The sequence below is a fragment of the Chenopodium album genome, chromosome 23, assembly GCF_948465745.1.
Source record: "Chenopodium album chromosome 23, dcCheAlbu1.1, whole genome shotgun sequence".
In the NCBI taxonomy this organism is placed as follows: Eukaryota; Viridiplantae; Streptophyta; class Magnoliopsida; order Caryophyllales; family Amaranthaceae; genus Chenopodium; species Chenopodium album.
Window position 1 is genome coordinate 33676376 of NC_137856.1, and position 14323 is coordinate 33690698.

The 14323-nt window shown below is 34.9% G+C and overlaps 1 protein-coding gene and 1 pseudogene across 1 annotated transcript; both read right to left on the reverse strand.

Annotated features, from left to right (window-relative positions):
- Nucleotides 1-526: 526 nt before the first annotated feature.
- Nucleotides 527-2840, reverse strand: LOC145609664 (altered inheritance rate of mitochondria protein 25-like; annotated as a pseudogene).
- A 1245-nt stretch (nucleotides 2841-4085) lies between these two features.
- Nucleotides 4086-11202, reverse strand: LOC145608543 (altered inheritance rate of mitochondria protein 25-like). The gene is made up of 12 exons (XM_081664156.1): nucleotides 11028-11202; nucleotides 10387-10817; nucleotides 9665-9751; nucleotides 9116-9157; nucleotides 8958-9002; nucleotides 6681-6746; nucleotides 6536-6592; nucleotides 6229-6290; nucleotides 6029-6149; nucleotides 5530-5607; nucleotides 5325-5434; nucleotides 4086-4527 (listed from the first exon to the last, which is right to left on the reverse strand). Exons 2-12 carry the CDS (start codon nucleotides 10789-10791, stop codon nucleotides 4494-4496), a joined length of 1107 nt encoding a protein of 368 aa, XP_081520282.1. The 5' UTR covers nucleotides 10792-10817; nucleotides 11028-11202; the 3' UTR covers nucleotides 4086-4493.
- Nucleotides 11203-14323: the final 3121 nt, after the last annotated feature.

Consider the following 14323-nt stretch of genomic DNA (forward strand, 5'->3'; position numbering starts at 1 on the left):
CATACAAAACTTGCCCTTAAGCAGCAGAATACTAAATTCTCCAAGTAGTTGGAACAAGGTATATAATTAACTTGGTTAGTTACCAAGAAGGGTAAATCCGGCAGAAGCTAATGAGTACCTTTTCTCAGTTACATTACCTACAGAGCTATTTAGTGCATAGTAAACAGAAACAAAAAGGAAACATATATAACGCAGGCAGATAATGTATTCTTCCAGGCTTCCATATACATTGTCAGTACAGTTAGGTGGTGTGTATCAATCTCGAGTAGGCAGTTCCCTAAGTACACGGAGGATCTGAGACCATGAAAATAAATTCCTCTAATTCATGCTTGAAATCTGCTCATAAATCCAGAATGAGATGCCACAGTATTCTAGTCTTCTGTGATGAAATCAAGTAGTAGCCGATATAGGATCCTGTAAAGTGATGTAAGCAGACAAAATGTGCATCATATCATGCAATAAAATAAATTCTGTAATGAAACCACCATGCTTAAAGATGATCTTAAAAAAAAAAAAAAAAAAAAAAACCAAAGCAATAATGTTCAAGGTATGTCGTTGAACCATTTCGAATATTATGATCCTCAGGAAGCTTGATATGTAAAGGCACATATAATTACACATCAATATTGGATCGCACACAGAAGGCTCATATTGATCACTTTTAGTAACCCATGTAGCTTATAGGCTATAGCATACGGATTGCAAGGGCTTCTAGATGTGCACACAAATACAGTAATTGCCCTTAAAATGAAAATTCAGCTTACCAGCTGCCACCATTTTGGGAGAAGAAGTCATTATCCAGTGACACAGCAAGAGCTAACACCACTGCTCTCTCTGAAAGGGTCAGTGGGCGCGCAATTTTTAAATCCTCAACCTGCGGAGAATGTATAGCAGTATAGGATAGAGAAAATCTTAGCAAGAAAGACCAAACTCTGCCACAATTGTACATAAGTTGCTCTTTCTTCAGTACAGCATATTACCTCTTCTGTAAGACCAGTTTTCAATGCAGGATCAGAACTCTCAAATCTGATAACATATTGTCCAGCATCTGTGAGCAGCTAATATATTGGAGTGAAAAAGTTCAGTACAACAGAAGCAGTGATAAAACAGTAAAACACAAGTAACTCCTCTCACAAGTTAGAGCAATAACATCCATCATTAAACAAACAAATCAAAACATATAGAATGTAGCCAATTATTTGAGATTGAGTGAGCATCAGAAATAGAACAAACCTCATAACCGTAACCTCTCCAATTACGATTTATATCAGCGAGCACATTACCATCAAGATCTTTCATTGTATATGTCCAATTCCAAAAACCAGGATTTTCAACCACAGCAAACTGCTTATCCCTACATAATTAAGGCCTGATATAAGGGCTACTAAACTATCAAAGCAATGTAAGTGTATAGGGAAGGAAAGATTACCCCAAATATAGATCATAGATTCTCCTCCACGGATGTGCCATCGTTGGTGTACAACACCAATCTCCTGTACACAAACATTAGTGTAATCATAGCACTGTAATTGCCCCGGAAAGCTAAAGATGAGGATGCACCAAAAGGGCTTAAAAAAACAATCTGGCCTACCTTTCCATTAACCTCAGCATATATTGAGCTCGTAAAGGGCCTACGAACCTAGAATACACGTTGAACAAGTCCACAAGCCACAAGGTTTACAAATTCGCTTGCAAAAATGACAATAGTAACCACTCTAGACGAAAAGATAGAATTATACCCTGTATAGCTCAGTGCCTAATGCATCAGTTATGTATGCAACAAAAGAACGTTTCCCACGAAGAAACTGCAAAATTGTATAACAACAATCCTAATTAGTATGTGGAAGTGGAATCTGTAAAATTGCCAAATGATGGATTTGTTAGCAATTTGTTACCTGCCTCAAAATGAAATCACTCTCTTCGCGGATGAAGCCTACAAGCTAGATAAAACACACAGAATAACCCAAGTAAGAGTTCTACAATGACTTCTTTTTCCTTAAAATGCAACATAACTTCAAGCAAATGCCAAGTGCACTTACAGTCTGACCAGGGTAGCTTACATCCACTATTGCATACCGATTTTGCTGCAATGGATATTCAAAATTTTATCTTGTTTATGCTCATATATAATAAAGCAATAAATGAACAAGACAGCAAATTTAATTACCTGCTCAAACCCAAACACAACGTCTGCCCATTCTATATCTCGGGTAATCAATAAATTTGCTCTACCAAGAAGAGGGGAAACTTGAACCTGCAAAATTCACATAATCATTATAGATTACATTGTTAACACATAAAAATGCTCCCAATTCAAAATAAGCAAGTTCAAAGACATTTCATATCTAGTCATGCAATAATCATGATGCTATCCAATAATAAGAGTACATACAATACTCCCTCCGTCCCATAATATAGTTCTCGTTTTATAAAATTTATACCTCCTCAGGAGAAGTAGGTGCTATATATCCAGCAGTAGATTGACTAACAAAGGGCTGCTCATATACACGAGTTATTGAACCACGATTTTTCCTGTTCCTATAATTATTCATCCTTTTATAAACCATATTCTTTCTTTCCTTTGCTTTTTCCAATTCCTTGTCTAAAACCCAATGCCGAGCAAGAAAATCCCGGTCCAAATCCGGCTTCTTTTGGATGATACTATGCTTAAATCGACGAGATTCCAGCATTGGTACAGGATGTTTGGGAATTTGGGATTTTCCATCAAAATCATATAACTGAAATAACCCAAGAATTGAACTTCTAGTACCCCTTAACAAGTAATTGCTTGAGATATTACTCTTAACAATTTGCTTCATCAAATGCTTACTCCAACTCATTTTACAAATAATTTCCTGCAATTGTAATCAACAAAAACTTAATTTGAAGAGTTGGAATACAAATTTAAAGCAAAATTTAAACACCCTTTATCAGTCATCACATGTATAGATGAATAACATGATTTTACAAGCTTAATTGTCTCAAATCATTCCGTCAACTTATTGAGCAATTTGTTGGAAATAAAGACAAAATTTTTATGTAAAAACACTGCTGTAAGTTACATGAATGAATGAAGAGAGAAAAAGAACGAACCTTTAAACAATTCAATTATTTTTTTTTTGACACAAACAATTCAATTATTCAAAGCATGCAAATGACAGTAAAAACAACTTGGAGAGCAAGTCTTGTTTTATTGTATCGTTACTTAATAATTTTTTTTTTTTTTTTTTTTACGAAGACTTATTAATTGTATAAGTTTATATATTGTACCGTTGTACGTAGTAATTTTTTTTTTGTTTTTTTTGATGGAAATTATTTCTTTTTGAGGCAATGATGGAAATTATTTCTTAATTCGCTTATAATTTAATTTGTATACAAGTATTAAGGAAATATTGGTAATTTATGAAAAATAAACTCTAAACCACTAATTTATAAAAAATAAAACTCTAATCTCATTATTTTATCTTACAAAATCTATCCAACTTTTTTACCTTAATACAAAATCCAACTTTAAAAAAAATACAAAATCCAACTTTTTTGTTATTATACAAGTGTCATTGTCTCGTACTTACGTGTCCTGGCTCATCGTACAACTTTATATAAATTGGATGATATAACATGATTAGATTAGATTAATAGATGCGAATTTATAATTAGTTCTTGCTAAGTATGCTACCTCTTTAGCAAGACAGAGTTTTTAATATTCATGAGGGTTCAAGAATTACAGGGATTCCCAAATTTTTACAGATTTTTATGGGAGTGTAAAGGATAGGTTGGTCCATCTTTATTCTTCACAAGATTTTGTTTTATAGGTGCATTCTGCAGCTTCCTTGAATGATTAATACCTAGCATTTTGTGCACGCGATGTGTGCTTGTGTAAAACAACAAATAAATAAATAAATAAATAAATAAATAATCCATTATTAATAGGAAAATAAGGTTTTAATAATCCCAATTTTAGGGTGTGTTTTCTTCTAACAGACATACAAAATGCTTACCCAAATACAGAAGGTTCAAACTTCAAAGTAATAGGAACAAGATATCAGTATCTTAGTTACCAAGAATGGTAATCCAGCAAAAGCAAATGAGTAACTTTTGTGATTTTGCCATAAATTGTGAGTTTAGTTCTAGTTTGGACAACACATTCCATAATGCATATTCATTGTTCTAAGGGAAATTCCACTCTCCCTAAAATATATTCCAAAATCTGCCTTTATACACATTTATGAGTAAAAACTCACAGTTGTATCAGTACTCGGTAGCAACCTTAAACAAAACAGGCAGATAATGTGCTCTTCCAGCCAATTCTTTGATTTCTCGACCACACCAATGAAAAGCCCATTGCTTTCATTTACATTTCCAGTACAGTTAGGTGTATGAATGTATCAACAATGTGTATTCAGTTTCCGAAGTAGATGATGAACGAGACCATGAAAATAATTTCCTCTATACTTGATTTTGCCTATATTTCCAGCATGAGATGCCACAGTGTTCTACTCAGTGACAATAAATGGGACGCCCAAGAACCTGGTAACAACAAAGTGAAGTAAGCAGCCAGAATATGCATATCATGCAATAAACTGAATTCTGTAACGAAACCACCATTAAACTGTAAGAGCAGATCAGCAGAAGGCAGAAGCAAACCAAATATAAACCCAAGTAATAATTTTGTTCTTCTACTCCACTTCCTAGGCTAGTCAAGGTATGTCGTTGATAAATAATTTTGAACATGATGATTCCTCAAGAAGATTGATATGTGAAGGCATATACACATCAATATTGGATTGCAAACAAGAGGCTCAAATAGATTTTCAAGCAGGAGAAATAAAAATTACTTATCCACAAAGGCAACAAGCTACATGGTTTATCTTCACCCTCATGTAGCCCACAAGCTACATGAATGACCAATTTAGCAATCCCTTTTAAGACTCCGTATGAAGCCCACATGACTAGGCCAATAGCATTGACAAACATGAGTATTCCTAGGAAAGCACTAACATTTATAAAAAAAAAAAAAAAAAAAAAAAAACGCACACACTATAGGCCACAAAAAAGCCCGCATTTTGCTCCTTTTCTTCACCCTCTTAAAAGGTGTGCTTGTGTTTCAGGAAGGGAAAGTCCATGTACAGAGTAATTTCATCCACAATACCATGAGAAAATCAATAACTCTCCAGTTAAAGCTTAAACACGGTGTGACATTTAAAAATGCAACTTAAGATAGTTGCTGTAGTGGTGTAGCCTGTAGGCAATAGCGTTGTACAGATTGCAAGGGCTTCCAGAAGTGCATGCAAATAAAAGTAATTGCAAAATAAAACTCAGCTTACCAGCTGCCACCATGTCTGGAGAAAAAGTCATTATCCAGTGACACAGCAAGAGCCAACGCCACTGTTCTCTCTGAAAGGGTCAATGGGCGGGCAATTTCTAAATCTTCAACCTGCGGAGGAGGCATCAGAAAGTGGGACATAAGTGAGTAGATCTAAACTCTCACAATTGTACACAAGTTTCTATTTCTTCAGCTCAACATATTACCGCTTCTGCAGGGCCAGTTTTCAATGCAGGATCAGAACTTCCAAATCTAATGGCATATTGTCCAGCATCTGTGAATACCTAATACATTGGAGTGGAAAAGGTCAATACAACAGAAGCATTGATCAACTATAACACAACAAAAGAGCTAAGAAATTGATGATGCAGATCGAAGCTTTGATTTCTTTTAGACAGTACTCCTAGTAAGGAACGGGTACTGGGAATGTAATCCATTCAAAAAATGTTTTAACAACTTTTATGTTGGCCACGTTCTATTATCAATTTGCATAATTTTTTAACTTACTGGGATGCATTTATCACAAAGAATACAACATTCATTACCCCAAATCAGAGTACTGAATCATGATCCCACAAATAAAAAGTTGTGCAGACATCAAATACAACTGCCTTTGTGTTAATTTTACCCAATTCCTCAATTGGAATCCCAATTAGAACAAAACCACTTAGTAGAGATTGAGTGAGCATCGGAAACAGAACAAACCTCCAAACCCAAACCTCTCCAATCACGATCAATCTCCGCGAGCACATTACCATCAGCATCCTTCATTGTAAATGTCCAATTCCAAAAACCAGGGTTTTCAACCACAGCAAACTGCTTGTTTCTACATAATTAAGGCATGATATACGAGTTAAGGGCTACTTAACTATTAAAGTAAAAATGTACAGGCAAGGCAAGATTACCCCAAATATAGATCATAGATTCTCCTCCAGAGATGCCATCGTTGGTGTACAACACCAATCTCCTGTTCACAAACATTTATTTTAGAGCTGTCATCTTAATGGAAAACTGTATTCAACAGTAGTTTTCCAATAATATATTATAAGACAGGAAAATAAGAGAAACCCATATTGAGAAAGGGTCTTCCAAATGGAATAGAGTACTTAGAACCATAGCAGTAATTTGGTATGCATGAACTTCTAACATTTTGTAACCTAATTGCCTAAGAGAGCTAAAAATCAAGGTTCTTTCACAAACAAAACGGCATACCTTTCCATTAACCTCAGCATATATTGAGCTCGTGATCCACCAAAATGGCCGACGAATCTAGGTTTTGCATTGAACAAGTCCACAAAGTTAACAAATTCGCATATGAAAATGATAGAAACCACTATAGACAGAGATAGAGTTATACCCTGAATAGCTCAGTGCCTAATGCATCAGTTATGTATGCTACAAAGGGACGTCTCAAACGAAGAAACTGCAAAATTGCAAAACAGCAGTCCCTTAAACATTTCTAGCTGTCAAATTTTAAACATACATATTCAGAATCAAATTTTCACTGCGCACAATTTCCATGTACATTTGCGCACATTTAATTGCTCAGAATTCTTTCTGATGTTAGAGTGTCACCAGTGTTTAGTCATTGGATAGTTGAAGTCACAAATGCAAGCTCATCGCGAAGAAAGGTAGCTATCTTAATAAAATTCAAAAACTAGTTCAATCCAATCAAAATTAGCTAATTTGGACTGGACTTATAAATTTTAGACTTGAATTCGATCAGCCCTTTAGAGGACAAAAGTCTAAGATTCAAACAAGATACTTTCAATCTTCAATTTGAAGTTTTGAATTATGCTGAATGTAATATTTGAAGTATATTTTTAATTCAATTTCCACTTGCTTGACTGAGAATACAACTACTTCAATAAACTTTAGTCCATCAAATACACATCCTTCAAAACCCACCCTTCCAGATATTCGAGGCTTAAACATTTGAATCACTCCTGCTTCTGAATTCAAAAAAGAAAAAAATTATTTTTTTTTTTAAAAAAAAAAAATAAATAAATTAAAAAAAAAAAAAAAAAAAAAAAAAAAAGCACCAATGCAAACCAATAAGTTACATCAGACAGCCATACTTTTCCTTTAAAGAGATAGATTAAGAAGGGTGTAGTGAACTGATTTTCTGATTGTGAATATTACTCCATGTTACTAAGAATTAATAAAGGTGAAAGCTTTATATTTTGAATGATAATGGAGAAAGGATTACAAAAGATAGGTTTAATAGCTTAAGGCTATTACTCTCCAACAGTGGATTTAATTCTCTAACAATGGCTTTAGGCATAACTCTCTCAAGGGTTCACACCCAATTTCTTCCTATCTCCTTCCCTCTCCCTATTTATTTGCAACTAAGATGATTTTAGATGGTTTTGTCTTTTTTTGTGCCCATGTCGTATCTCTTGATACCTTGGCATAGTTTCCCTTATGTACTACATTTGATGACTACCAACATACTAAGCTACCTATAATACCCCTCAGCTAAGTCGGTTCATTACAAAGGGTAAGAAAACAGGTGCCTCTTCTGTATCAATCTGCATATCTCCTGCTGAATGAACACTGTTGGTCTCTCTGAAACACTCTTCCACCCTTCGAAATTAATTGTCTTAAACTTTTCTATGATACTCCTTCCATCCTAATTTATATATATTCAATGATAACCTATGTTATTAAGAATGGCCAAATTTAAGGACACTGCAAGTCTGCAATGTAACATATGCTTTTGAAGGTGAGGATGATGTACTGGAAAGCAATATGTTGCGCATCTGGCGTCACGGCATCAGTAGCATAGTTTAGCTGAATGCTGAAGACATATACTTCCTCCGTTCTTTTTTTATTGCACCATAAGGGGTTTCATGCTTGCCAATGCATTACTTTGGCTATTAATATACTTAATTATACTTTTGCAAAAATTATAAAAAATTGATATTTGAAAAGTAGATTTTGAGACGAATCTAACTAGAACCCACATGACTATGTTTTTCCAAATGGATAAATCACAAAAGATGGTCAAAGAAGATTAAGTGAATAGTGTAAAAGTCCTTATGGTGCAATAAAAGAAAAATGGAGGAAGTATTAGTTATTGCTGAAGACATAAACGCAATCCACAACATAGCACTTCATCTATGCATCCTCACTAAATGAACATCATTTGTCTCCTACTCTCCTATGAAGATAATTAGGGGAAGAAACAAAACTAAACAAGATGCAAGATTGATTAAATGCCAATCCTAAATGGCTAAATGGCATTAGGAATATTGATCCTTTCGTACCAAAAAAACTTCCTTATTTTCCGGGACACTATTAATCAACCCAACCTCCAAGTGGATTACAAACATATAGCTTATTGATTAAGTGAAAATTATTGCTTTATAGTGTTGCATGATTCTGAGTCAAATCTGATCATTTGTTCAACTGTCTCAATAAAAGAGTTCTTATTTCTATTGAATTTTCCAACAGCAACGAAAAACAGCAGTGGTAAACGGAATCAGGTTACTGTTTTTAGCCATTAACAATTTTCAAGGCATATAAAAGGCCCTTTCAAGGAAAAAGTTAAGCAAAAGAATCCCTCAGACCAAAATACGTGTATTTATAAAAAATAATGACTCATAATATTCAGATAATGATGAATTCTTACCTGTCTCAAAAGGACATTACTCTGTTCACGGATGAAGCCTACAGGCTAAATAAAACACACAGAATAACCCTAGTCAGAGTTCTACAATGACTTTATTTTCCTCCAAAAACTGACATTAAATTGCAGCAGAACTTCAAGCAAATGCCACGTGCACTTACAGACTGAGGGTAGCATACATCCACTATTGCATACCGATTTTCCTGCAATGGATATTCAATAACGGTTGATTACAAAACTATAAGAAATATAACATAGCAACAAATTTCAGATATTGAAGGGTCTGGGAATGATTAATGCCTGAAATCCGCTTTTTAAAAAATATAAGATTCTGACACATATTCATGATTAGCATGACTCCATAACAAATTATTGGTGGTGCTTAGCTTGGGGTGGTACTGCACTGGTCAAGTGCTCACAGTGCTGAGGGGGGTTTAATTTTTGCAACAGATCACAGCTCATATCTCTGACAAAAATATCAAACCAAACTCCATAACTTAAACCAATCAAATCATCACTATGTGTACGCTAAGAAAACTATATCATTTGATATAGGATTAAACATTGTGGAGTCAACATTGTTTGTGGTAGTTTAGAATTTTACCCAATCACTTTGGACTTGTTTCTTTTCAAGTAAAATATTCCAACTTCACACTATTTTAATCTTGTTTATGCACATATAGCAATTATTGAACAAAACCACAAATTACCTGCTCAAAGCCAAACACAAGGTTTGCCCATTCTATATGTCGGGTGATTAATAAAGTTGCTCTAGCAAGAAGAGGGGCAACTTGAGCCTGCAATATTCACAAAAGCATTATAAACATTTAACAACACATAGTCGTGCAATCATGAATTCATGATGCTATTCAAAAGTGGGAGCACAATACTATACAATAAGCTAATACACCATAGGCTATCACAAATAACACCCTCCAAGTACAAATAAATAGCTTATGATATCCTGTTCAAAAGAAAGACATGTACATGACATATAACAATGAAATAAGACAACCATTCAACTACCAAGCACAGCCTAAATGATTTCACAAAGTTATTTATCCCTGATCTTTGGCCATATAAAGGCTATATGTTTCATAACTAGGTTTCCAAGTGCAGAAATGAATATGAAACAATGATGTATAAATGATCTCAAGCTCTGATCTAGGAATAGCTTAAGTGCTTAACTGACACACTACTAAACAAACAGACATTAACCAATTAAAACTTAAGCCCAAATTTTCACACAGAAAGCATCATGATACAATAACACAGTTCAATTCTAGCAAATGATCACCATTTCACAAAATCGAAACGGGGTAACAAATCCATCATTTTATGTAAAAGCAACATGCAATAGCTCATAATAAGCACAAAAGAACACACCACTCAATAGCTAACCCAATCAAAAGGGGACAGAACATATTTTTACCTCCTCAGGAGAAGTAGGTGCCAAATACCCGGTAGTAGATTGACTAACCGGGGGCTGCTCGAATACATGTGTTCCTGAACCATGATATTTCCTATTATTACTTATCCTTTTATAAGCCATTTTCCTTCTCTCCATTACCTTCCCCAATTCCTTGTCTAAAACCCAAAGCCGGGCAAGAAAATCCCGGTCCAAATCCGGCTCCTTTCGGGCGCTATGCTTAAACCGAAGAGATTCCAGCATTGCTACAGGATGTTTGGGCAATTGGGGTTTTCCATCAAAATCAAACCCTCCACCATTTAATTGAAATAACCCAAGAATTGAACTTTTAGTACCCTTTACAATGCCAGTTGTGCTAATACCCACATTATTCTTAACAATTTGCTTCAAATTCTTACTCCAACTCATTTTACATAAATTTGACAAATAATTTCCTGCAATTGTAAACAAAATAAATTTAAATTAAAGAGCTGGGAATACAAAATTTGAAGCCAATTTCAAATACCCATTATCAATCATAACATATATACATGATTTTTAAAGCTTCTAAGTTTAATAATCTCGACTCATTCTATTTTCTGGATATAATTAATGTATAAACATTAAACTCCAAAGTAAGTGAAATGAAAAAAAAAAAAACGAACCTTTATTAAAATTAAAGCGTGTAACTGATATTCTGTGTCTCTTGAGGAAATGATCGTCGTAGTAAAACTTGGGAGAGAGATTTCCGAGGAGCAGAAGAAAGAAACCTCTGGAACTCTTCGGCCAATCTGGGTTTTTTTCTTTCTTTTTGGGTGATATTTCTTTTTTTAATTTATTTTCAATTCTCCAAGATGCAATATTCAACTTTATTAAAAAAATAATAATAATAAATAAAAATAAAAATAAAACTAGATTAGGAAGCTAATAGTTTAGTCCCGGGCGTTGCAAGGATTAGATAGCCATTATTTCTGTAAATAGTTGTCAATTTAATATTTGAAAAAAAATATATATAATCTCATTAATTAATTTTGAAAGAAGCACTGTGTTTATTTAGTTTTGGGACATAGGAGGAAAATAAAATGATGATGTTAAAAATAGTTTAGGCGGGAAAATTTTTAATAAGGAATTGATATGTGTCCCTTAATGATGTCAACTTGTTTTGTTTTAGTAGTAGTAAATAGATAGATTTTCAAGAGTAACATTTAGCCGACCAGTAGATTAGAGACTGAGGGCATGTTCTTTTCAGTTTATTTTCAGCTCAATTCATTTCAGTTCTTATCTTAATTTCTTTCTCTTGTAAATATTCAATTCAGTCAATCAGAATAGGTCCTGAACCACTTCAAGTCCTCAAGGTATAAGATGGAACCACATTAGTTAAATCAAGAGCTCACTGAATTTGTAGGGTGTTAATTTTGAACTCGTATTTTAGAATATTAGCTTAATTTGAGGTGAAATGAGGTATTATGTGAAGGAGCTTGTCCCGGTTGATATCGCATATCAACAAACTTTGTTGATATAATGGCATTGCTGTAATTATTTTGTACTGTCTTTGGAATATATTCATTGTTTAATTGAAACGCTGAGCTGGACCCCGTAATAGTTGGCATGTTAAACCGTTGTGTAGTGGACGGATTTCTTAACGTCGTCAAGTGTTACTTTAAGCTTTTCTTCTGATTGAAAGTTTCGAAGAGAGAGAAAACAGTATAGTGAGATCTGAGAAACCAATGCGATCTGAGAAACCAAATCAATTGCACATTCTGTCCTTTAATCATTGTTCGGTGTTGTTGTTAGTAGCTGGTACCAAGTATTGCTGCGAAGAAATTGACTTATCGGTGGAGCTGAGTTGAAATTGGGGTTGTTTATTTAGGTAAGTTGCCTAATCCATGGCTTAATTTTGTTATCGTGTTGAAATTTGGTTGAAATTGTCCTTGAAATTTGCTTTAATGCGCATCATTCTGATTTGGTGTGAAGTTACTGTTAATTGGTTGTAATTGTTATTATGATCCTCTAATTTAGAAATTGTTTTGGAACACGATAGATAATTATATTCATTCAATGATGAAAGTTGTAGTTTATACTGGTGAAACAATTGTTATTGTTTTGGTAATTCGATAGCTTACATTGTTCGTAACCGTAATGAATGGTTATTGGTAAATTGAGGCCAGATTATAGTGTTACTCTACTATCTTAATCCTCATCTGTATGCTGTTGCACTTGTTCTTGTTGTTTCCTTATACTTGAGTTGTAAGTCTGATTCATAATTATGTTAATTGTAATAATTTCAGACACTGCCAGTGTATTGTATTGAATGCTATGGAAGAGGAACTGGTGAATCCCCTTATGGGTTCTGATCCTGAGATAAGTATGTTTGAACATCAGTTTGTAGATGATAGTGTAGAAGGGCCTTCTTTAGATAGCCTCACACCTTATGTCCAGCCATCTCCTTCAAGGCATCGTGCCTTGAATTTAACATCTCCAGTGAAGACTTTGGAGACAGTAGAGACTATTGTTTCGACAAACAAGATTAGTGTTTATTCTACAGTTGAGTCACCTAGAGAAGGCATGGTGTTTAAGAGCTGGGAGGATGTAGAAATGTATTACAAAGAGTATGCTGAGCAGCATGGATTTGGTGTTTGTAGACAATCAGGGTCCTTCTCTAAGGGAAAGGACAAGAAGGAGAGGAGGGGAACTACATGGCGTTGTGAGTGTTGGGGTGCCCCTGATATGAGGGCCCGGAGGGAAGCGAAGAAAAGGGCTAAATCTATGGATATCTGTGGTACGTTGGCAACCGGGAATGGTGACATTGTTGGTAATGAATTGAGTCGTGGGAAAAGAACTTCCAAGAAGTGTTATTGTTTGGCTAGAATATATGCTAGTGTGAATTCTGATGGAGAGTGGATATTAAGGACTGTTGTACTTGATCATACTCATGATTTATCCCCTACTGGTTCGAAATTGGTGAAGGAATATCGGATGAAGAAGTATACTTCTAATGTGAAGAGGAACTTGCTTGACTTTTATGAAAATGGGGTTCCTGTCAGTCAAATCCATGGGTGCATGGCCACTCAAAAGGGGGGTGCAGACAACTTGCCTAGTGTGAAAGACCTCCAACATGAGGTTTATAAGGAAAGGCGACTAAAAATGGAAGGGGGCGATGCTGCTGCCATGATGGCTTATTTTGATCGTATGCAAGCTGATAACCAAAACTTTTTCCATGCACATCGGCTTGATGAAGAAGGTAGGTTGAAGGATGTTCTTTGGGTTGATGCTAGGAGCCGGGTCGCTTACAAGGAATTTGGCGATGTTGTGTGCTTTGATGCAACGTACCTCACTAATGCATACGAGCTTCCTTTTGCAAATTTTGTTGGGGTTAATCACCATGGGCAGTCATTACTTTTAGGTTGTGCTCTTGTCTCACACGAAACCAGTGAGACGTACCGGTGGGTATTTCAGCAATGGCTTGCATGTATGGGTAACATACCCCCTGGTGCTATACTTACGGATCAAGCTGCTGCAATGAGAAAACCGTTGGCTGAAGTTATGCCCTCCTCTCGTCACCGATGGTGCATTTGGCATATTGTTAGGAAATTCTCAGACAAGTTAGGCAAATGCAAACAGTAAGTAAATGAATCTTTGAGTGATTTGTTTTTTTAATATATTTTGGATGGATTTTGGGACTGATGGCAGCTTGTGTTACTGCTTCTGGTGCTAATGTTTTTCCCAATTTTTTTTTGTTGAAATTTTCTGGTAATGTTTTGTATTGTTTTGTTAATTTTGTAGTTTGGATTGACAAATGGCTTAAAAACTCTTGAATGCACATATGGTTTACAAAAGATATTAGGATATTGCTTTAATGTGTTATTGTAATTGCCATATGGTACTTATAGTTATGTGTGATTAACTTATTTACTTTATAGTGTATGTTGTATGTGGTTCTATTAGGATATGATGATATGAT

Bases quoted from the DNA above. Each gene is read 5' to 3' on its own strand.
- LOC145608543 (XM_081664156.1), bottom strand. From the start codon at position 10,791: ATGAGTTGGAGTAAGAATTTGAAGCAAATTGTTAAGAATAATGTGGGT. The intron at 6,291-6,535 runs GTATGCCGTTTT...GTTTGTGAACAG, and splicing joins ATGCTGAGGTTAATGGAAAG to GAGATTGGTGTTGTACACCA. The intron at 6,150-6,228 runs GTAATCTTGCCT...TTAATTATGTAG, and splicing joins ATCTATGATCTATATTTGGG to AAACAAGCAGTTTGCTGTGG.